The sequence below is a fragment of the Perna viridis genome, chromosome 12, assembly GCF_037379345.1.
Source record: "Perna viridis isolate PV_CMFRI_1.1 ecotype Kerala chromosome 12, ASM3737934v1, whole genome shotgun sequence".
Lineage (NCBI taxonomy): Eukaryota > Metazoa > Mollusca > Bivalvia > Mytilida > Mytilidae > Perna > Perna viridis.
In genome coordinates this window covers 4,553,928-4,576,692 of record NC_142456.1, presented here as the reverse complement: position 1 = coordinate 4,576,692, position 22,765 = coordinate 4,553,928, and the positions used below count along the sequence as shown (strand labels likewise).

Genomic DNA, 22,765 nt, shown 5'->3' with positions numbered 1-22,765 from the left:
GCCCCAGGTGGTGGAATGGGGTACCCCTGGCGTGTTACATCTTGGGGTTGTCAGGCTATAATACGGAAAACCATAGTAGTGCACCGTGTTGGGAAAGATGCCACGTTGCTCGCACGTTAAAGAACCCTGCTGTATTATTTGATAATAGTAGGAATCTTTGCGCTCCGCCACATGAGGCTAAATTGCCGACCCTACCCATCCTTCCATTTTTCTTGTGGCAATCAAAATTTGTCGACCCTATTATACTTGTGTCCCATCCCTTTTTTTCATTTCATCATCATTCATGTTCATTTTATCATTCATTTCATGTTCATCGTCTGAATATAGCTGAAATATTGTTGCTCGGTCGTTAAACCCCAACAATCAATCAATCATATGAATCAATTTATTTTTCGAACTTTTTTTTTAAGAGACGTTCGATGGGTAATATCGTTTGGAAGATCTTTATTTATCTTTTATTTATGCACAAGCAAGCACAAATAAAAAGACCATGTATTTTAAGGGCCTGCCTTTTCTGGTCAGTCTTTCTTAAAAAGTAAGGGTACTTCACGTGCTTCTGTAGGACCATTCTTTCACTTAATATAACGAAGTCGTGTACGCAGACATAAAACTTTCAGATTTCAATGGGTTTAGAACTTTCAACAAAAGATTGAACGAATACAAAATAGCACTCAAAGAATCACCATTGTGGTATATAATTATTTTATAAAATATTTTCTTGCTCGATTTACCTAGCTTGTTTCTTCTAGTCCATTGTAAATCCTTTGATGTATTTCCAGGTCTTTTAGTTTCTGAAAAACGAGTTTGGCACAAATAATTGCTTGTCATCAAATTCAAACAATCTACGTATTGTCAACAATTATATGTTGACCTCGGACACTTGACCCTTATACTGGTCATACATTCGACAGACCTAATTGAACTGAAAATGACATAAGGTCATCAACAAATATTTAAATAAGTAGTTAGTTTATGTGTACTCGTTTAATCCATACAGTCCAAATTACGTGTATTACATGTAATTACCAACAAGTCATACATTCGTTTCATCCATATCATGATAATAAATTAAAGTATTCTTTATTGTACAATGTATTGGATTATCTTTCAAAATTTGGATGTTTTTTTTTCTAATTCACTGATCTTATCAGGTCAAGACCCCATAGTATCCGCATTGTAGGCATGGATGAACATTTCAAAATTCATTAAAATTCAACAAATTCTCAAAATAAGGTCATCTCCAAATTTTTTAACGACCGAGTAGGTTTCAATGTTCTGGCGTTTTTCATACGTTCGGAATCACAAGTGTAAATTACCTTCAACTCATAAACAATATATCATAAAATATAGTAATTAGTAAATATATGATTTTGCTAACTGTATAGATAATAAATCACTACTAGTGCACTTACATGTTAAAGACATTTTAATTTCCCAATGTGCCGATCGCTTTAAGGTCCAACCCTTCGATTTTCCGCATTATTATTACAGGGTCGTGCATTGTTTGTTTCATAGTCAAACAATTTCATCTTAATTTTCTGCAATAAATGTCATGGAAATAGTCTTTAACCCAATTCGATTACGAAAAACGCAAGACAACCTGAAAAAGAACAGATTGCATTAAGACAAACTTTAAGTAAGAGACTAGCCATTAGTAAAAAGGGCCTTTTATTTCATTTAAGAAAAAAAATACTCCATTTTTTCTACTCGGCGATAGACTGAAAACGAGATTCAAAATTTACAATGTAATATCATGTTTTATGGTCGTCATGAACTCCTGGATCGTTACGGTGTTTCCACCTGCACAATGAGAACTGATGTGTTCACCTTGTAGTTTTTCTATCCTCTTTCGTCTACCACGGACTTTACATTTTATGACACACTCGGCGGGTGTTTTAAGAAAATCAGAGGACCTTACCCTACTGGTGCCCCTGATCCATGCTCCTAGTTTTTGGTGGAGTCTGATGTGTTCATTTGCTTTTGTTTCGTTTGTTTTGTTATTTTGGTTTATTCATGTTCTTTGTTGTGGCTGTTTTCCTTGTCTGATCTTTATCCTTGATTACATTCTTTTGATTTCAGCTCAAATAATGTTTCCTCTGATTACTCCTCCCCCATTACATTACAATACGGGTTTTCTTTAATACCGATTTTGTTTTGTTGTTGTTCATTTTTTGTTGGTTTTTTTTTTTTTTTTTTTTTGTTTTTTTTTTTTTGTTTTGTTTTTTGTTTTTTTTATACAACAACCGGTTTATACCTTGCATTACATTTGTATTACATATTCTAATTTTGTATGACCATGTGCTCTTTTCTAGTTATCTTTGATTCGATATTTCAAATATTTTTTAAGACAATAGTATGTATTTTCGTGAGAACATTGGAAACTTTCGACAGAAATTATAATTTCTAAGGTTGGTTGGTAAGGATCGACTTTCCTCTGCAGTGCAGCATAAACTTTTAAAATCATTTCCTCGATTTGTTGCCATCACTCCATAATACAATTGAACTTTTTAAACGAAAATAATATTAACGGTTTCAAGAAATTTTTATTTCTACATAATAAACACAATTTTACGTGGTGGATAACTACTAGATCCTCTGTGATGTTCCTGGAAGTTAAAAACAAACATATTTCTCCGTAAAGCCCTAGAAACCTATGCTGAAAATGTCAAATTGGCATTCTCTAACTACTGACAACGTTTTGAAAAAGTCAATCGACAGCGGTTATTCTGATTCGTGTAGTCTATTATTGTCATTTATCCTTAATGTTAATACTTAAAATAAATATTTGTAGATGTACTTGCAAAAATTCGTCGAAACATATTTTAGTTGACGAAATCTACATTTCCTTTCAATTATGTATATATGTTATAACCCATGCGATCGGCTTTACATGTCGTTAACATTTGGCTTTTTAAACCACGCTATATTCTATAAATAGCGTGCTAAATATAACCATGTTCTACGCGTCATAATCAATATTTTAGTCAAACGTATTTATCCGCCCTTTTTTGTCTTGATATAACGGTAGAACATTGGTGTATTCCTCTTAATTTATGAGATTTATTGTTTTATCTGCGTTGTTTTTTTAAGGAAAAAACAGACTTTGAAAATACAAGTCTTATTCAGTAAAATTTTGTCACGATATAAGTACTCATAAACGCATGTTTGCAAAATGATTATAATTACATGCAAACAATCTTTACCGTTGATAACGATGTAATCTAAATAAGCAGGTATAAATACTTTTGGGGTCGCATTACAAGTGTACTCGCTTCGGCAGTACATATACTAAAATTGGAACGATACAGAGAAGATTAGCATGGCCCCTGCGCAAGGATGACACGCAAATTCGTGAAGCGTTCCATATTTTTTAAATAGATATAATTATGGAGTAAATGAATGCATTCGGACAACGAGCTTATATACTCTATGTAACGACTCGTAATCAAAATCATTTAGCAGTTCATATTTCTTTTCTACAAAAGCTCTGTTTGGGATCAGGATGTTTTAAAGAATATACGCTGACCAGAACTATTAGCTCGTTGTAGAAGGCGAATAAGAAAATTTAGAAATCTCGCCAGTGTTTTGATGCTTAGCCATTTAAGCAGTTCGTGTTTGTACCAGTATTCCAGTTGGATTCGTTGGGGATTGTCTGGCCATTAGAAAAAAACCTTACCTCGGACCATCGTGAGCCAACATGTATGGCGAGCGCCCAAGCGTCATGAACTTAAAAGATCCATTTGCAGTGACCTCTTCGAAAAGGCTGCTACAGATGTCAAAATTAGCCAGCTTGCCGTAAAAGACGACAAAATAGTTCCTCGCACGTTAAAGAACCCTGCTGCGGAATTCGATAGGAGTAAGAACCTTTGCGCTCCGCCACAGGAGGCTAAATTGCCCGACCCTACCCGTTAATGCCTACTCCACTGGCAGTTGGTCGACCCCATTATCTTTCTGTCCCATTCAAATTTTTCATTTCATCATCATTTCATGTTCATTTTATCATCAATGTCGTGTTCATCGCCTCGATATAGCACCGTGCAGGTCTGGGTGTCAAAAGAATAGGCCTGTAGCAACGCTAAGCTTATCGTAAAAGGCGACTAAATAGTGCTCAGGAACCTAGCTGGGGGCTAGGCGGTCTGCCCACAGAGCAACTGGGATGTGTGCCCCAGGTGGTGGAATTGGGTGACCCTGGCGTGTAAAATGCTGGAGTTGTCAGGCTATAATACGGAAAATCTGACCGCAAACCATACTGTGCACCGTGTTGGGGAAGATGTCACGTTCCTCGCACGCTAAAGAACGCTACTGTGGTATTCTCCCGGAGTAGGAACCATAGGGCTCCGCCACAGGAGGCTAAATTGCCCGACCCTACCCATCCCTCCCTTTTTCTTGTGGCAATCAAAATTTATCGACACCATTATCCTCGTGTCCCATCCCATTTTACATTTCCTCATCATTTCATGTTCATTTTATCATCCAATTCATGTTCATCGCCTGAATATAGCTGAAATATTGCTGCTCGGGCGTTAAACTCCAACATTCAATTGATTAACCAATCCAAAAGTGGAAGCGGAGTGATCTGGAGGGGAGTATGAGGGGGTTGTGCCTAATCTGTATGATTACGTCAAAGCACATTTCTGATTTCCCCTGCTGGTTCTCCCTGAAGAAGACTTTGGAAATTCAGTTCTGGTCATATGGCAGCATTACTGGCTTCCTATACTGGCTTTCTATAATAACAATCATGAAGTACACCTGAGCTGCATTATATATTCCAGATGTTAGTTCAGTGCTATGCATTTCATATTGTACATGAAAGAACCTTGCATATGAAGCCTGAGAATCAACGACAACAGACCTAATTGATACATCTAGATACAGGTCAGGGATATTTTGCATCTAGAGTGTTGTTATTCATACTGTAATTGCATCATACCTGGTACTTCAAATAATGAAAACTTTCTAAGATGAATCAATGACAGTAGTACATACAAAGGAATATAAATGTACCAGGTAAAAGGAAATAACATAAACAAGTAAAATAAATTTTATTACCTCCGTATGATAAATATGTATACATAAATATATTAATATGAGTTTATCAGAAATGCAAAAAAAAAACCAGGTTTTTGATATGTATAACAACAACAGTTCAAAAGATCGGTCCTTATTTTCAATTACACAGACGCTTATCCTTTATTACTACATTTATTAAAAATAGTGGGTGTGGCTGTGGTATCCATATAATAAACATTTAAGAGGCCCTCCATTCATGATTTTTTCAACACTCACATGTACAACTTACATGTATAACTTAAAACCGTATTAAGATACTCGTAAGGTGTTCATATAAATATGCCACCTGCATTGTTATGTCATATAACACTTAGATGAACATGTATAATTTTATATCATTACTGTTTTTATATTTACCTCCTTCGGTGGCCTCCACCTCTTCTACAGCTCTTCCCAACTGACTCCTCTAATTCATCTCAGATGGAGCATATTGGCAGGGCTCTACGGACTGACTTGATGCAAGAGTCAGAGTGGCAGATACTGTAGAAGAAGATGGCGTGTTCTTGGGCTGCTGTGCCTTCTTCATCATAATTTCTTCTAAAGCTTGGAACTGTCTTGCATACTCCAAAAGCCTGATTTTGTTGTTGGACAGTGGTACACCTGTTTCAGTCTCCTTGCTATTACTGGCACCCCTTCCCTTGTCACCCATTCGAAGTCCTTAGATAGGACCCACCGAAAATTTGTCTTTGGTACCATCCAAACACCAGCTGGTGCTGCCATAAGATGTGCCTTCTATTCCTTTGGCTCGTTCGTCCTGCGAGCATCATTTCTCTGTCCATGGCATTGCGTCAGCTTCACAAAAAGTCGTAAGTGTAAAATTGATCGTAAGTAATGACATCATAAACTAAAATAGCATTGTGACGTCATGATTTACGATCAATTTCACACTTACGACTTTTTGTGAAACCGACGCCATGCAGACATATCCATATAATCTGGAACTTAGTCCATGTGAACAATGATTCACCAAGGTAAATCGTTTGGTAATTTGCCTAGAACTTGCTATTTATGCATGATGCCACTAACACAAGAACACAAAATGACTGCTTTGGATATGCTAGACCTTGTGGTTAAATTATAATGACTAAATGCCTAGGATGTAAATAAGGAACTATTTCAATCAATAAAGAAGTATATCATTTGTATCACAAAATGAAAAATACGAATAAATTTTATTAAAGAAACAACTTATATTTTTAAAGTGTGAATGTAAAGCTGACAATCATCAAATTTGAATATAAATACTTATACTGCAAGAGGAGTGGTTCAATTTTTTAATATTGTCAAGTGCCAACTCCAATATACAGGTGTTATGGGTTTATTTATCACTTATTCTGCTCTTGAACAAAGAGTCATGAAAGGAAACAAAAACAATACAAATGTAAATGATAACCTATTCAGGAATTTTGATGTATTCATTTTCTGAAATATTTCACCCATTTTGTATAATCTTCTCAGACCATTTGGTTGAACATACTGAATATTTCCCTTACGTGTATCTTGAGTTCAGCTGTCAAAGATGTCAGGAAACGTTTGGCACCTTTATAAACGAAGTATATTTATAAATACCAAACTAAAATACAAAGGTTGCAAACTTACAAAGAAAAGTTTGGTCCTTCATTCCTGATTATTTCAGTCGTAAAATATAATATAATTTTTGTCCATACATTGTCTAGACTACGAATGTAAATATCTCTACTTTCTAATAAAATTTAAAAAGTGAAAATGGGTATCAAACTTCATTCATACTTCACAAAGTACATAACCGAATGGTCTTTGTTTGCATTACATATGATTAACGCAGACTCTATGACATCAAAGAATACACTTATAGGGAATGGTTCCTGACCGTAGTAAAGGTCATGCTTTCGAAGTTCGAATTCCTTGCTGTAAAGGCCATCAACGGAAATCACAACTATTTTGTTTTCGTTTTCATAAGTTGCAAAAACATTTCCTATGCTATCGACGGTTAAACTTTTAGGTCGGTCCATCGTGTCGTGTTTGAAAACCCAAATTTCCTCGCCGGAAGTTCCACAACACGTTATATTGTTACATCCGGTAAAATATATTCTTCCATTGCAAGTTGCTATGGAGTGGTGAATTGTCTGAACGCGGGTAATAGGCAGACGATCCTCTACTGTTCCGTTCATATCTAATATTTGTATTCCGTGTCGTGACAACAGGTAGCCATCGAAGATGCCGTAAACATAGTATTTTCCGTCCATGTACGATATCCCATGGCATTCGAAAAAATCTAATCGAATCCGTTTCTCAATACGACTTGTTAAAATGTTCAAAAGTTCTAAATATGGTCCGAATGACACTACTATTCGGTCGTCATCCAAGATTGCAAAATCTCGAGGAGCATCATGAACCCGCAGATTTCGATAAACATACGTATCTTTATTATGCACAACCAATCTCTTGTTTTCAGTGTCAATAAAGATCAGTCGACCGTTTGGAAGCATTTTACAGTTCGAAACAGTCGATGTCCATTTGTGACCTATTTTAACTTTCTTTTTCTGCAGAATTTTGATCCCTGAAATACCAGACCTGCCCGTGGTGATAATATCTGGTAGTGGTTCATCCAATATGTTTAACCTTTGACCTAGTTCTATTTCCGGCAGTGGTTGAACATTATCTATTCTTTTTGTAGTTTCTGTGGTTTCTCGTTTCGATCCAGACCGATAGGGTTGATTTACAGTTTTGCGCCTTTCCGATCTCTCTGATACACTTCGTCCCATGGGTTTTCGTTCTCGAGTCGTTTTTGGTGTGTTTGAAAATGGAGATCGTTTTTCATTAGGGCGAATGACCTCAATCCGACGTTGTTTTTCAACGATTGGGTCGTTAATCTTCGGTTTTAGACGGCTGTTTACCATAACCTCCCCGAAAGACTGGATGCCGTCGGTAATAAAGGCTACCAGATCCTTATTTATATTCACATCGATATCGATGGAATACACATTTTCCGCCATCGTATTTATCGAACGCTTTAACCGTTTCATTTGTTTGTCGTTTTCCCTGACAGCAAGTAAAGTGTTGGCTTGTAGTTGAGAATTAGGATTGTCAACATGGCCGGTTTTCATGTGCAACACTTCTGTTTTCCCCTTTTGTAATTTCTCTATCGTGTTGGCGAAAGATGTTTCGCACTGTCGGAATTTGATGTGCAATGAACTCAGTAGTTTGTTTTCGATACTATCTAGATGAGCGTTAACCTTTGACCTCAGATTCTTAATTTTAGACTCGATCGCCGTTTTCTGCGCTTTAGTGTTTTCGAAATTCTCCGCGAGTTCATTCACAGTTCTATCTATTTTTGCAAGTAAATCGTCAAGTGTTATACCGACGTCATCGCGGGATGACAAAGCCTTTGAAAAATGTTTAACATCCTCGAGCAGCTTTCCAACGTCGCTTCGACTCGTATTTGAGCTTGTTGTTTTCTTTGATTTCCGAGAGTCGTCCTTACGATGAGACCGTGGTGTCGGTTCGGCAATTTGGGGAACGTCATCGAAGTCGATAGAAAGAGGTCTAGCGGTATGAATGCACAAATCCCTAGGAACATCTAATGTATTTTCTTCTGTTTTATATGTGTCCTCCACGGGAATGTCCCGACTTGTTGTTAATTGAGTTCCGAACTGTTTTCTCTCCTCAGGATGACCATCTTCAGTTCCTGTTTCGGTTGCCTTGAGGAATTTTGTGAATGTATTTTCTTCCCCACTGTCAATGGCTGCTTGTACATAATTTGTAAACGTGTTCCTCTCGTTCTTTACGGTTTCCAAGAGTCTTTCGCTGTTAATCTTTTCTTCCGCTATTGCGGGTTTGGTTGCATGCTGAAGCGCATTCTGGTGTGCGTGCTTAGCTGCGTCTTCCACCGGAACAAACTGTGGACACTTAAAATGGTCACTCTGTGAGCACCTAGCGCATACTGCTATATTATGGCTCAGACAAAAGAGATCCAGTGTCATTCCATGTTTATCACATAAACGAGACATCTTCCCTTTCTTCACGCCTATATGGAAAAAAAGTGTTATGATTATGTTTAATCCCCCAGTTGGACGTCCACAACTATTTGTATTTACAGAGTTTATCTCAAAAATGCAATTTATCAATTGCTTATGTTGTCTGTTACTGAATGGGAAATACTGGTGAAAGTGTTTTGATTGGTTTTGTCATAAATTAGTCACCTTCTGTCTGATATTTATATAGACAACTACACAAATGTACTTATATCACAAGTCATACGTTATGCCAGAGCTTGTCGAAACTACGCAGACTTTTTATATCGCGCTAGAATTCTAACAAATAGGCTTATGGAACAAGGTTGTTGCTACAAGATTGAAGTCATCACTACAGAAGTATTATAGTCGTCATCATGAACTCGTGGATCGTTATGGTGTATCCATCTGCGCCATGAAAACAGATTTATTCAACGTGTTATAGTTTTTCTTTCCTCGTTGACTTGACTTTTCCAAGCTCCCAGTTTTTAGTGGAGTCCGAGTTGCTTATTTGCTTTAGTTACTTTGTATGTATGATTTTAGTTACTTCATGTTCTTTGTTGTGTCTGTTTTCCATGTCTGGTTTTTTGTCCCTGGATTACATTCTTTTGATTACCGCTATAACCTTTGTTCCCTTGGTTATTCTTATTAAGAGACAGTGTTGTCACTTCCTACCCCCAAAAACTCAAGATTATAGAAAAAGAATTAATGTCCGTTGGTAGCTCTTACTAGCGGATATGCAATTAAGGAAATTTCACTTGTAAATAAAAAAAAAATATGACAAACACCCGTGCATGACGAGGATTGAAGGTTTTTTTGATACATAAAAAAATTCTAAATTTCCCTCTATTTGTTTGTTACACTCATACAAATGTACTTTATACAACCAAAATAACTAACCTCTAATTGTCCAGTTATCCATTTGTTAAATCGTATTTATAGATAATTAACTAGTTAGTCAGTATACCGTAAATGGTGAAATCTATACTTTCCAGTTTGGTAATTTCTATTGTGAGACAAGTGGTCGTAAATAGAACCTACAATGCATTGAAATGAAACAAAGAAATTTAGATTATATATATTGATTGGTTACTTTCTCCCACATTCATATACATTTAAATGTAAAAGATAGTACGGGTTGTAATAGTTCTAAAGGCAGAAATTCAGACGCACTGATGATCCATTTTTTTTCGTGATACATCTATCACGTTTTTTGTTTAATTATTTTGCATTTTTATTCCGGTGTATTGCTCTGCTTTTTTTGTTTTTTTGTTTTTTTGTTTTTTTTTTTTTTTGGGGGGGGGGGGTTGCTTGTTTAAATCATTTTTGTAAAATGATCATTTGTAATTGATGAGTTAATTTTTTTTTTAAAAAGGGCAGGCTATTTTTTTTTCTCATTTTTTGTCTGCAAAGAAGGGTCAATCCTGAGACCCCATATTCTGAAAACTCTCCTTAATTGGTAAGGTACTTCGATCAACCAATACTTGTATATGTTACCACTTAATGAATGCTCATACAAACTTTCATTAAAATCTATTGAGCAGTTAAGAAATTGAACATCAGCGATGTGGATATGTACATGTACATGTAGATAGATTATGTCACCTTACAAATACAGTGAAAGCTGTCTAAACCAAGCACATTTTAATTATTTTTTTCATTTCTATGTATCTTGAAACTTGATCAACTGTACACCTGTCTATACCAAAAATATTCTAAAGCCTAACAGGAATTCAATTTAAATAGATTTACTGCATCTTCCTTTATGCACATTTATATATGAAACCTAAGCTGTTGTTGCTAAAAATCATCAAATTTACTTCCAAAATGTGTAGACATACAGACAGGCATTATTCCTATATACCCGAAAACTGTGTGCAAGAGTTATGATAAAGCTTGTAGTTTCATGATAATACTTCAACAATGGGCTGAATATGATTCTAGCAACTTTGAATAAACAACTTCACTTTAGTGTCAATTAAATCTTTTTTTCTAAGACTTAAGTCCCATAACACTGCAAAAAAAAAACCTAAAACAATATGTTGCATGCAATAATCATAAATAGTTTCTGAGTTTTTATGTAGATGATACATCCCCTATTTTAGTTGCAAAGTCCTGCAACTCTAAAAGTGTTTATATAATTTTCACCAAGAAGTATATACACTGCTTGACCATCATAAGAAACAACTGTATTAAGTTTAAATAAATATGGATAAATTGTTTTACAGTTACAGTGTGACATGTATAAAAACATGTCACTTTTTTATAAAATAAAAACTCAATAACTTGAAAATAGAATATTGAATAATCAAAAAAAAAATATGCAGATCTTTAGATTAATATAAATGACAAGTATGTAAAGTTTTAACCAATAATCATAAATAGTTTGTGAGGTACAGCGTGACATGCGAAAAAGGATCACACACACCCATAATTATAATTACAGATTGATTGACCATAAAAAACGTATATTTTACGTTTTAAGAAATTTGAATAAGCTGTCCTCTAGTTACAACAGGTTAACAAAGGACAGACATGCAAAGGCTGGACATTTGTATACCATAATATGTCCTGTCAAAATTTTGATGGGGGTATAAAAAGCCACTTACAAAATTTTAAGTCAAGCCATTCATTGGGAGTTGAGAAAACATCAACAAAATTAGGACACAACAAATAACAGAATGTCTGAAAGACAAAAAGATAGACAAGGGGATTCCAAAAAACCACCCACTAATTAAGTAAACGTCATTATAACACAAAAAAATCTTCATAATCCCTCAAAATGTTTATGAGCAATCATATGATAAGTTTACTGATGAAGTTTTATGACATGTGGACAGATGAAGACATTTAATGTGACTTATGCCAAGACTTAGATTCTACAAAAAAAGTCATTATAATCCTTCATCAATCTTACTTAACATGTTACTTGTGGACAAATGGACAGACAGATGGACTACAGATTCAAGTATAAGATATGGTAATGATATAAACTGAATTGTCAAACATAAAGCTTTTTTCTCATGAACCAAATATCAGATTCAAGCATATGGCACTCCTGCATAGGGCTTGTGTCAAAATATCAAATTGCTGTGACAAGATGTTGCTAAGAAAACTTTTTTTTATCAAATATGTGACAGACAGACAGACATAATCTCTACACAGAGGGTATAGCTTTATACCTCTGGCAAACTCAGTAATTAACCCCGCCTCTTTATGCAAATTAGTACAGTACAACGGAAGCAGCTTTGTAATTAGTTATGTTCATGCCCTGTGATTTGTTCACACCTTATATACCTTAGCCTATAAGCTAGCCTAGTGATGTGTATTGGATCAGGTTGTAAGTTCGGTCTGCGGAGGAAATTAAGGTAGACTAACATACAGACAGGGTAAAAACAGTATACATCTTAACAAGGGTACGGAAATTTTGACAACCCATGTCGGTTATTTTATCAACTTCAACAGGCATATGTGTCAGTCTTGTACATGCTAAGATCGAGAATAAACTTACAAATATTTTAAAAAATGTTTGTAGTAATTTCAAGATAAATATTGGAATATTTTATTTCATCACATACTGTGTCTATTACAAATGATCTGAACGAGGGAACAAGTTTGGTTTTAACCACAGGCAAACCCTCTAAGATATAAACAAAACATGTCTCTTGGACTTTCTTCTCACAAACAGCAGAGAACTTCCAAGTAATGAAAAATGTTGATAAATAAAAGAAAATTCCCTTGAATCACTTTAATTCATTCATACACGCAATGGTGCTGCATGTGTACCATTGATTTAGTTATGCAATCAACTAATCATTTACAGATAAATAACAGTCACAGGTTGCTTCACATCAGCAAATATTGACCCACACCTGTCAATTAATTTCCAATTAACAATTAGGAGACAAGTAGACAGGATGTTTAGACATTAATAAAATCATGCAGACGGTAATTTATACGGGTAGACAATTTTTTTATGTCCAATAATGGAAAATGGTCATCGGTCATTTTTAACGTTTCTGGATCCTTGCACCTTATTTAAGAGTGGGGTTCAATAATATAAATATTTCACATAAAGTGAGACTTATATAGAAATACTACATTTCCAGGAATTTATCACATTCTGAAAGAGGAAAAAAAAACTTGAAGGGAACAAGAATTATTATTTGATAAAAAAGAGGAAGTATTTTATTTCGTTATTTTTGCACACAACCCTTATTTCTTTCCTTTGGTATTGTTTTTAAATTTCTTGAATTTTCCAGGTTTGAACTGTTTCTTATTTCCCTTTTTAGCCATCCATTTATTCTTTGGTTTTGTGTCCTTTTTCACATTGTCTTTTTTCACTGACTCTGGTTTTGACCTAGGTGAACTTTCACCTTCTTCATCTGAACTTTGAACTGGATCCTCATTATTTGTATTTTCATTATCATTTTCCACTGTAGTTTTCTCTTTTACCTGATCTTTGCCTACAAAAATAAAACACGAACAAAAATTAATACAAAATTGAAAAGAAATAGAAAAAATGATATGGTGACATGGAAATAACTACAGTTGGTTTCAGATTAGTCACTGATCAGACAAACTAATCTGTAAAACTGGTGATTGTTTAGGTTATAAAATACAAAATATGAATTTGATATTATAAATTCAAAATTGATTTAAAATAGCATTTTCAATAGACTCAATCTAAAGAAAATCCTGAAATTTAAACATAACCACAATCAGATTGGTCACCAGTCATCAGTTATTGATCTGTCATTTATTGGTAATTGACCTGTCAAATAGTTGTGGAGATCAGTTCAGGGACTAAAATAACCTTGCATTCAAGGATTTCTAAGTGAAAGGGGGCCATAACCCCTGAACAGCTAAGTGCAACATGATATATGTAACACCTAAATAAAGCTTGACTTCCATTACTTGGTCCACAACACTGTGTTATTGTATGATCAAGATCATTAAATAATGTCTTTAAACTATAAATGCAATGAATAAACACTTAATATGTATTAATCACACACTGGGATAGTCCAAATTTCCTTGTTGTGTAACTTGTCATGGTGAATTTATATACTAAAAATTGTGTCAATATCTGCTAACATTTAGAAAAAAAGTCTGGAAAACTGTTATTTCTGTGAATTTTGCTAAGTTCATGGCCCATAATTTCGATACAAATCATCAGAGCAGAACAAAAATTAAACTTGACCTGTAACTTACAGTAGTGAATTTATATCCCAAAAAAATCATGTCAATATCTGCAAGCGTTTAGAAAAAAAGTCAGGAAAACTTTTTTCTATTAATTTTGCTGTTCAAGGCCCATAATTTTGGTACCAATCATCGGAGTGGAAAGACACATAAGTTGACCTGCAACTTATGGTGAACTTATATACCAAATATCATGTCAAGATCTGCAAGTGTTTAGAAAAAAAAGTCAGGAAAACATTTTTTTTCTGTGAATTTTGCTAAGTTCAAGGCCCGTAATTTTGGTACAAATCATCAGAGTGGAACAACACATAAGCTTGACCTGTAACTTATCATGGTGAACTTATATACCAAATATCATGTCAATATCTGCAAGCGTTTAAAAATAAAGTCCGGAAAACTGAAGATGGACTGACAGCCGGGTCAAAAACTACGTTGCGTGGGGTATAATAAATTTAAGAAGTTACCTAACAATTTTGAATCAAGAAGACTTTGGTAGGACCTATCATAAGGATCATTTGAGCGACTGAAAAAAAAGTTCCTTTCTATCTATTATAGTTTTCAAGATATTGGCTGAAAACTGTAAAAAAAAAAAAAAAAAAAAAATTTTCATCTTTCAAGTGCAATAACTCTTACAAGCAGTCATCTGAAAACTTTGATCCCTAGAGACTTTTGTAGGCCTTATAATGAGGATCATTTCAGCAAATGAAAAAATTTAGCTTAACCAAATGGTTTTGGAGATAAATTATGCAAAAAACTACTGTCTGACCCCAATGATCTTTTAATAAAAATTTGACCACAGTTAAATCTCATCATGCTGAACACTTTTACCCTATGTCAGAATTTGGCTACACCTATGGTTTTGGTGATATATGCAAAAAAAACAACTGCCTGTTCCTATGTTCTATTTTTAGTAATGTTGGCCATGTTTTTTTACAAATTGAAAATCTAAACACAATGTTTGTGCAAGATACCCTAAGGAACATCTGTGCAAAAATTCATATAAATTCAGTAGTTTCAAAGGAGACGACAGACACCAAGTGATGGAAAAAGCTCACATGGCCCACAGCCAGGTGATCTAAAAATTGAAGATTCAGCGGTACTACAGAGTACCGCCTTTCAACCACTTCCTATGAGTTTCAAGTTGAAATCCTGCATGTTGTACCTTCTTAGTTTGTTTATGTAATCATTTTCCTGTAGGCTGATACCACATTTGCTATAGAAATTACATTTTTTTATATATTTTTGATTGTTTTTCACAAGAGATCCTGTTTTGTTGACATTTTGAATCTCAATGCATCTGAAGTGACCCAAGCTTGTTATTTTCCGAACGAAACGGTAGCAGACACATAATTTTTCACTGGAAATATACCGTATTTTCCTGACTATAAGTCTATATTTTTTCTTCAAGAAATGGCCAGCCTCAACTTACCATCAACTTCAACTTATGTAAGGATTTTTTAAAGGAAATGTTTATTAACAGTGCATTCTAATTAGAACTTAATATACATTTAAGGTTTTCCAGATGGCAGGATTGTTTAAATCAATAATTTTTTTTTTTACATTTGTACAAATAAAATTATCAGACACATGTGTGAACTTTTTAATCTTTTGTTTTCCTTGCCTTAGCTTGGATGATTGTCTGGAAGAGCGTTTTGATAACAATAGGTTAAAACTTCATAAATTTACTCAAATCATATTCTTGCAATCACACTTCCTTAGATTTCAAAAGCAGTCAATGAAGTCTGCAATCGAAAAGAGTTATGCACCAGTGATCATTTGATGAGTGCTGCTAGTCCTAATAATTATTGATATGAAATAATCTTTTAAGGAACAAAAAACCTTCATAAATGAGTAAAAATGGGGAAAAAAATTATAAATATTTTAGTTGTGTGTCTTAATAAAATCAGAAGAACGTAAAGCACTCCATGTACATTAAATAAACGCTGCTAGACAGGTTTATTTTTAAATTCTGAGGTATCAATGAGGTACCAATTGGGAGCTGATAAAAATACCATAGTAATTTACCATAGGACACTTAAAATTGTAAACCTATACCTATAGATATCCTAAAATATATTCTGTATTTGTTTTTAATACAATTATTTCTTTCAGGGATTTTGTGCAGCAACTCCTTTTTGTTTAATCAATTTTGGATTGTTCTTATATTTGACCAATTAACAATAATTATGCAAATATTAAAACAAGCCCACCAAAGCTTTATTATGTTATAAATAATCATAAAATCACATACAATTCAGTACAAAAATGCCTCCTATAAAGTCGCGTAGATTGTACACGGCAGCTTTTAAGCTCCAAGTTGTTACATATGCTGAAGAGAATGGTGGAAACATGGCTGCACAGCTTCACTTTGGTGTCAGCGAAAAGTTGATTAGAGACTGGCACAAGCAAAAAGACCAACTCACACTGACCAATAAAACTGGAAAAGCATTCCATACCCATGCTCCCCACTGGCCAGGTCTGGAAGAAAAACTAGAAGACTTCATCTTTGAACAGAGAGCTGCATGCAGGGCCATTGCCAAGACAATTCAGCTTGACAACTTCAGTGGCACGACTTCGTGATGCTACAGGTTTATGAAGTGCAAGAATCTTGCAATGAGACAGAGAACTACCATGGCCCAGAAACTGCCAGCTGATTATGAAGAGAAGATGAAATCCTTCTACACATTTGTCAGTGATTAAACAGCTAAGCAATGCATCAGAAATGATAGCATTATCAACATGGACGAGGTTCCACTGACTTTCAACATACCAATGAACAGGACAGTTGAAGACAAAGGCAAAAGCACAGTCACCGTCAACACCACTGGTCACAAGAAGCCAGCTTTACTGTTGTCCTATCATGCATTACCAGCGGCTAGAAAGTTCCACCAATGGGGATTTTTAAGCAGAAGGCAGCTATTAAAGACAAGTTATCATTGGGTGTAACGACGTAATGGACCTCTGGTTGCAGAAATGCTATGCGTTAAAACCAGCAGATTCTTTTGCTAAAAGATGTCCTTGCTCGTACTAGACTTCATGAGAGTCCACCTTAGTGACATCACTTAAGATCGTAGTAAAGCCATTACCTCTATACCAGCCGTCATACCTGGGGGACTTACTAAGCTGTTGCAGCCATTATATATATCTGTAAACAAGTCCCTCAAATGTGAAATGTGCAAGCTCTGGGAGCACTGGATGACACATGGTGAAAAGAGCTTCACAGAAACAGGCCGTATGTGACAGGCATCATATTCAACCGTTGTCCAATGGGTTAAAGATGCATGGAACCACATTTTTGATACAACCATCATCGATGGTTTCATCAAAGCCAACATCATCAATATACCAGAACTGCCTGCTGATGATGATGAAGAAATATTCTTTAGTTTTAAAAACTTTTTTAAAATCGTGTCTGCTCTGTTCCGAACGAAAAGTAGTCAAAGGTACCGCTGAACTTTTTGTATGGCACATTGTTCTGACCCCAACTGAACATATCAATATCCAAATAAAAAGAAGGAGGGTTGAAGGGTCAGAGGAAATTTGAGCTAACACTGGGATAGTTGTATATTCAACGTAAAATTCCTTAAAAATTAAGATAACTTTAACCTGTTGTATTTTCCCCAACTTTCAGAGATGGGGCAAATGAGACTTTGCGTGAAAAAGCATGTCCCCATAAGAGAGCTGGTATTTTGAATGCAACAATAGGATAGAGATTTTTTTTGTCTTTTAGATTTGACCAATACTTAAATTCAACACCCCAAAAATATCAAAATTTCACAAAGGAATCTCACAATATTTTAAAACTCTTGACTTTAAAACTGGAATAGTTTACAAAACTAAGGGGGTAATTGAAGATTTATCCATATTGGAAAAGATGAATATCATATTAAATATACCTGCATCTGTTGGTATTTTATTTGAGAACTTCTTTAACTTTGCTACAAAGAAACCATCCAGATTGTGTGTATGTGGATAAAATCTTCTGGTCATCTTCATATTGGGGTGAAACCTGTGTTTCTCAAAACTGGAAAAAAGACAAGTGGAGAATAAAAAACACCTCATTCTTTTGAACTTATTTAAACATGTGCTTGTAATCAATATATGACACATTTGTTATTCAAGCCATTCAAGAGGAAAAAAATACGTAAAAGGCATTTTCTTTATATTAAACACATCACTATATCTTTAACTTTAAAAGAATAAAAATAAGCAAGAAAATCAGTTATTATATTAACTTACTTTGCAAATCCTTCCCTGCCAAAATCTAATCCACATGGTACTAACTTAACATTTCTCTTCTTCAGAGCATAGTTAATAACAGCTTCATTTTCTTCAACCTTCAATTTAAAACAAAGTTTAAAATACTGTACAGTGAAATCTGTCTGAACTGAATCCTGAATTCACTAGGAATCTTGTCTAATCCAGACATATTCTGAAAAACTTAAATAACTTGATTTTAGGCATTGTCTATTATGGACTGACCTATTTGCACTGAAAAAGTGACTTAGTTGATGATTCAATGCAACAATGTTAAGGATGTTGTCTCGATCAATAATAATATGCTAGAATTCCCAGACCACTGCTCTGAGCCTGAATAAAAGTTCAAACAATCAATTTTAATTTACTTACATCATTTACAACAGAATGATGTAGACCCATTCATGACCTACATACATGTATTTGACATTGCTGACATTTCACCCCAATCAAAATCAACACCTTTAGAACAAGAGAAAATAGACACATGCCTCAAATGAATGAAATCTTCAGTCCTTGAAAAGTTCTATTCGGACAGGTTTCAATGTACTTTCAAAACTAATTAGGTTTCCGAAATGAACATACTTCTTTTCCAGATTTGTTTTAATAATAGATAGTGCTGACATCCTTTGTGAAAAAAACATACAAGAAATATCATATGTTCCAGTGATCCTAATTTACTTGAGGGAAGTACGTCTTTGTAAGAACTGAATATGTCAACATACAGAAGAATATTGTAATGGTAGCAATCTGTCCATCAATGTGTTTGTTCATACTGCATTGCAAGTAATTTCCTGATTGACAAATATCTCATTTTGTCATATGCACTCAGTACTACATATTTGCATCCCATATTTTCCAAGTCTTTAGATTTAATGAATGAAAATTATACATGTATAAAATATCTAAACTTAAATTCTGTAAACTTTAATATCTGCAATTCCCCAAACCTTGCAAAAATAGTGTAAATTAGAACTTAGCAAAAAATTGATTGGTGTAGAGTATTATCAGTTATAATTTTATGAAGACAATAAATAAGCAGAAATGAGTTAAATCAGAAGTATACATACGGTAAATAAAGAAACTTAACAGTAAAATCCATATTTGGAAAGGTGAAATTCTGCTAAAATGGAGGAATAAAATGTCTGAATAATATAGGTCTTGTCAATACTTAGTTCTCTACATGTTATTATATACACTTACCATTACAGAACACGTTGAGTAGACTATGTATCCTCCAGATGAAGACTTAGCATCACAACAATCAATGGCTGCTAACAGTAACTCCCTCTGAAGATGGGCACACCTTTGTATGTCTTTCTCATCCTACAAGTGTGTAAAAGAAATATCATAATTTGTATGTACATACATAAAGCAGTGGTAAGCTTTTTAGCAATTAAACATTAAACATCCCCAATTTATCAGAAAAAAAAATACTGATGCTTCAATATAAAGCCTGAAAATGTTTTGCATGAAACAAAAAAAAAAACATGTAATTGTTCTTTTCTTTTTTTGGTTTTGAATAAACGTTTTGATTGCTTAACAGGACTTTACCAGACAGACAGGTGGATATCTCGTCCCTTTGTCAGTCTGAGTCTGGGTGACAAATGGTCATATAAGTTCCCAGTTTTTAGTGGAGTCCTGGTTGCTCATTTGCTTTTGTTACTTTGTATGTATGATTTTTGTTACTTTATGTTCTTTGTTGTGTATGTCTGTTTTCCATGTATTGTCTTGGTACCTGGATTACATTTTTTAATTACCGCTATAACCTTGGTTCCCTTGATTACTCTTTCAATATATTCTTACACATCGTTAGAAACTGGTAGTTCAGTGTGCTGTTTAAATTACCTTAATGAGCTGTGATATGCCAGTAAGAGGTCTACTAACTAATTCCAAGGTATGAAGACAAAAATAAGACCTTATACACTGGACAGAATATTGATTGTAGGTACTTACCTTATTGATTTTGACCTCTACATCCTTAGATATAACACCTGTACCACTACAGGGAGCATCTAACAGAACTCTGTCAAAACCTTTCATTATCTAAAATTACAAAACAGGAAGTTTGAGAAAATGTAAAATTAAAATAGGAAAAATTAGTAATTATTAGACTTAATGTGAACAGATCCAGTCTTTGGTTTAATTTTGACTGGGTAAAGATAATGGCAATAGTTGGGATTATCTCCCCTTGTTAGCATCAAACCATTTTTTTTCTAGCCCATCTATATATATATTATCCAACCTTCATTTAAATCCAGGGTTGGTTTAGGAGCTGAGCTAACACTAGTAATAGACAGAAGTATGAATCTGTAATTTCTATATCATACCCCAAACTTATTTTTTGTGAAAACTCTAATTATCTTACATTATATAGTAAGTTTTTTTTTCTATTTATGATAAGATATCTGTATAGCGAAAAATAGAAAAATAGAAAAAAAAACATACTAAATGTAATAACAATGTTTGAAAAAATATTTTAATTTTTTTTCTTCACATTTTTCTCTCAATTCAACTTGTAAAGCAAAGAGTCTTTAAGGAATGAAAGAAGTACTTCCCTGCTTAGCATAAGTGTATCAGTGACTTTAACCTGCACAAAATTAATCAGTGTCTTCACCTGTGAAGATTAAATACCTAAGGTTATGACACAGAAACCAATTATGGATGGATTAATGATTCTATAATCAGGGAAAAACTTACTGTTGGAAATACCCTGCCATCATAATGGCAAACAACTGTATTAGTGATTCCCATACGATGGACGTTACCAACAATGGCCTTTGCTCTGTCTTTATTGGCATCATTGGCAAATATTGTCCCAGTGTTCTTCATTAAGGCAGCTAAAAATACAGTAAAACCAACTGTGAAAAGTCTTAACAGAATATTGCCCTATAGGGCTCACCATGATGTTTTCTGTCTCAAATTCAAAACAGCCATTAATCTAGTCTGTAAATTTAAAACCACTGCTTGGCAAAAATGATAGTTTTTATATCCATAGTATCAAAATGTTACAGCTATAACATGAGCAAAGACTAATTTTATACATACCGGTACTTATTACTTCAAAATGTTCTCACAACGAATTTGCAGTGCTTATTTTGGAAATAACAGTAAGTTTTAAATTACATGTACAATGATCATTTTCGCACCTTATTCTCAAAATACCTTAAAAAACTTGCTTTAGCTATGCAACAAAGCGAAAAATCAAAATGTTCATCACTTTTTCCAATCAAACTGCAAAAAAACTAGTTTAGCAGCAACTGCTATTTTCAGCACCATACCAATAGTAAGTACTGGTAAACACAAAATAGTGCATACATGTAGTTTCATTCAATTTTAACCACATCATTTAAAAATATAAATAGTTCCTACATTGATAAGTTATTTAACATAAACTACTTATGAATTTTTTATTAAAAAGGACCAAAGGGAGATAACTACAAGTAATATTGATTAACAGGTAAATAACATTTACCAATATAAGATGTTTTCCCTCCAGGAGCAGAAGACATGTCCAGAATTCTTTCATTCTCCTGAGGAGCTAGGGCCATAACTGGCAAGAAACTGGATCCCCCTTGTAAAATATAGTGACCAGCTAAGTACTCAGGTGTAGCACCTAAATAAAACAGAAATATCATGTAATATTGGCCACAAATTAAAAATAAAGCTTTCCTTTCAATACAAAATATACATGTACATAAACTTCAGTAGTAATAGATCTTTAAAGCATTTACAAGAAATACATGAAATGCTGATACTGGATTGACTCTGTAGTTTTCTCTGTAGAATGATATTGATAAATTCTAGCCAGGGTTGATATGTAAAATTAAACGTACAATGCCAAATGAACAAGAAATACTGTGAGAAAGCTCAAGAAGAAAATACAACCCCACTTCAAATGAAGTTATATATCAAAATGTTCAATAATCTCCTTTTAGAGTCTGATGGCAGTTATTATATGCCTTCATGCCCATCTACATTTGATTCCAAATTACCTACAAAATTTCATCAAGATTCCTTGAGCAGTAGTGGAAAAGTTGCAGGTACAATTAATGTGGACAACAGATGAGCTGATTCCTATGTACCCCCTAAACTTTTTCCTGGGTTGGGGGTATTAAAATTTTAGTTTTTTGAAATGGACTTGAAATACATAAAAGACCTGAATTATATCAATAATACAATAGATGGTAATCTGCAGCATGTTATTTTTTTAGAATGTCTGTTGCTTCTGTTTTGTTCAACCA

At 34.2% G+C, this 22,765-nt stretch overlaps 2 protein-coding genes and 1 non-coding gene across 3 annotated transcripts in view; 1 reads left to right on the top strand and 2 right to left on the bottom strand.

Annotated features, from left to right (window-relative positions):
- The first annotated feature begins 3,264 nt into the window (after positions 1-3,264).
- On the top strand, positions 3,265-3,371 carry LOC148600933 (U6 spliceosomal RNA). Its single transcript, XR_015917394.1, has one exon. It is a non-coding gene; the product is annotated as a U6 spliceosomal RNA (small nuclear RNA).
- Positions 3,372-6,687: 3,316 nt separating this feature from the next.
- LOC148600932 (uncharacterized) lies at positions 6,688-10,027 on the bottom strand. The gene is made up of 2 exons (XM_088554964.1): positions 9,963-10,027; positions 6,688-9,076 (listed from the first exon to the last, which is right to left on the bottom strand). The coding sequence occupies exons 1-2, from the start codon at positions 9,982-9,984 to the stop codon at positions 6,810-6,812; spliced, it is 2,289 nt and encodes a 762-aa protein (XP_088411090.1). The 5' UTR covers positions 9,985-10,027; the 3' UTR covers positions 6,688-6,809.
- Positions 10,028-12,608: 2,581 nt separating this feature from the next.
- Positions 12,609-22,765, bottom strand: part of LOC148600931 (uncharacterized) — a 28,809-nt gene continuing 18,652 nt past the window's right edge. The window contains exons 10-16 of the mRNA XM_088554965.1: positions 21,997-22,137; positions 21,222-21,361; positions 20,478-20,567; positions 19,725-19,847; positions 18,504-18,601; positions 18,161-18,288; positions 12,609-13,528 (exon numbers count right to left, since the gene is read on the bottom strand). Of these exons, the coding sequence (XP_088411091.1) occupies positions 13,278-13,528; positions 18,161-18,288; positions 18,504-18,601; positions 19,725-19,847; positions 20,478-20,567; positions 21,222-21,361; positions 21,997-22,137 (971 nt within the window). The 3' untranslated portion in view covers positions 12,609-13,277. The remainder of the gene's footprint in view (positions 13,529-18,160; positions 18,289-18,503; positions 18,602-19,724; positions 19,848-20,477; positions 20,568-21,221; positions 21,362-21,996; positions 22,138-22,765) is intronic.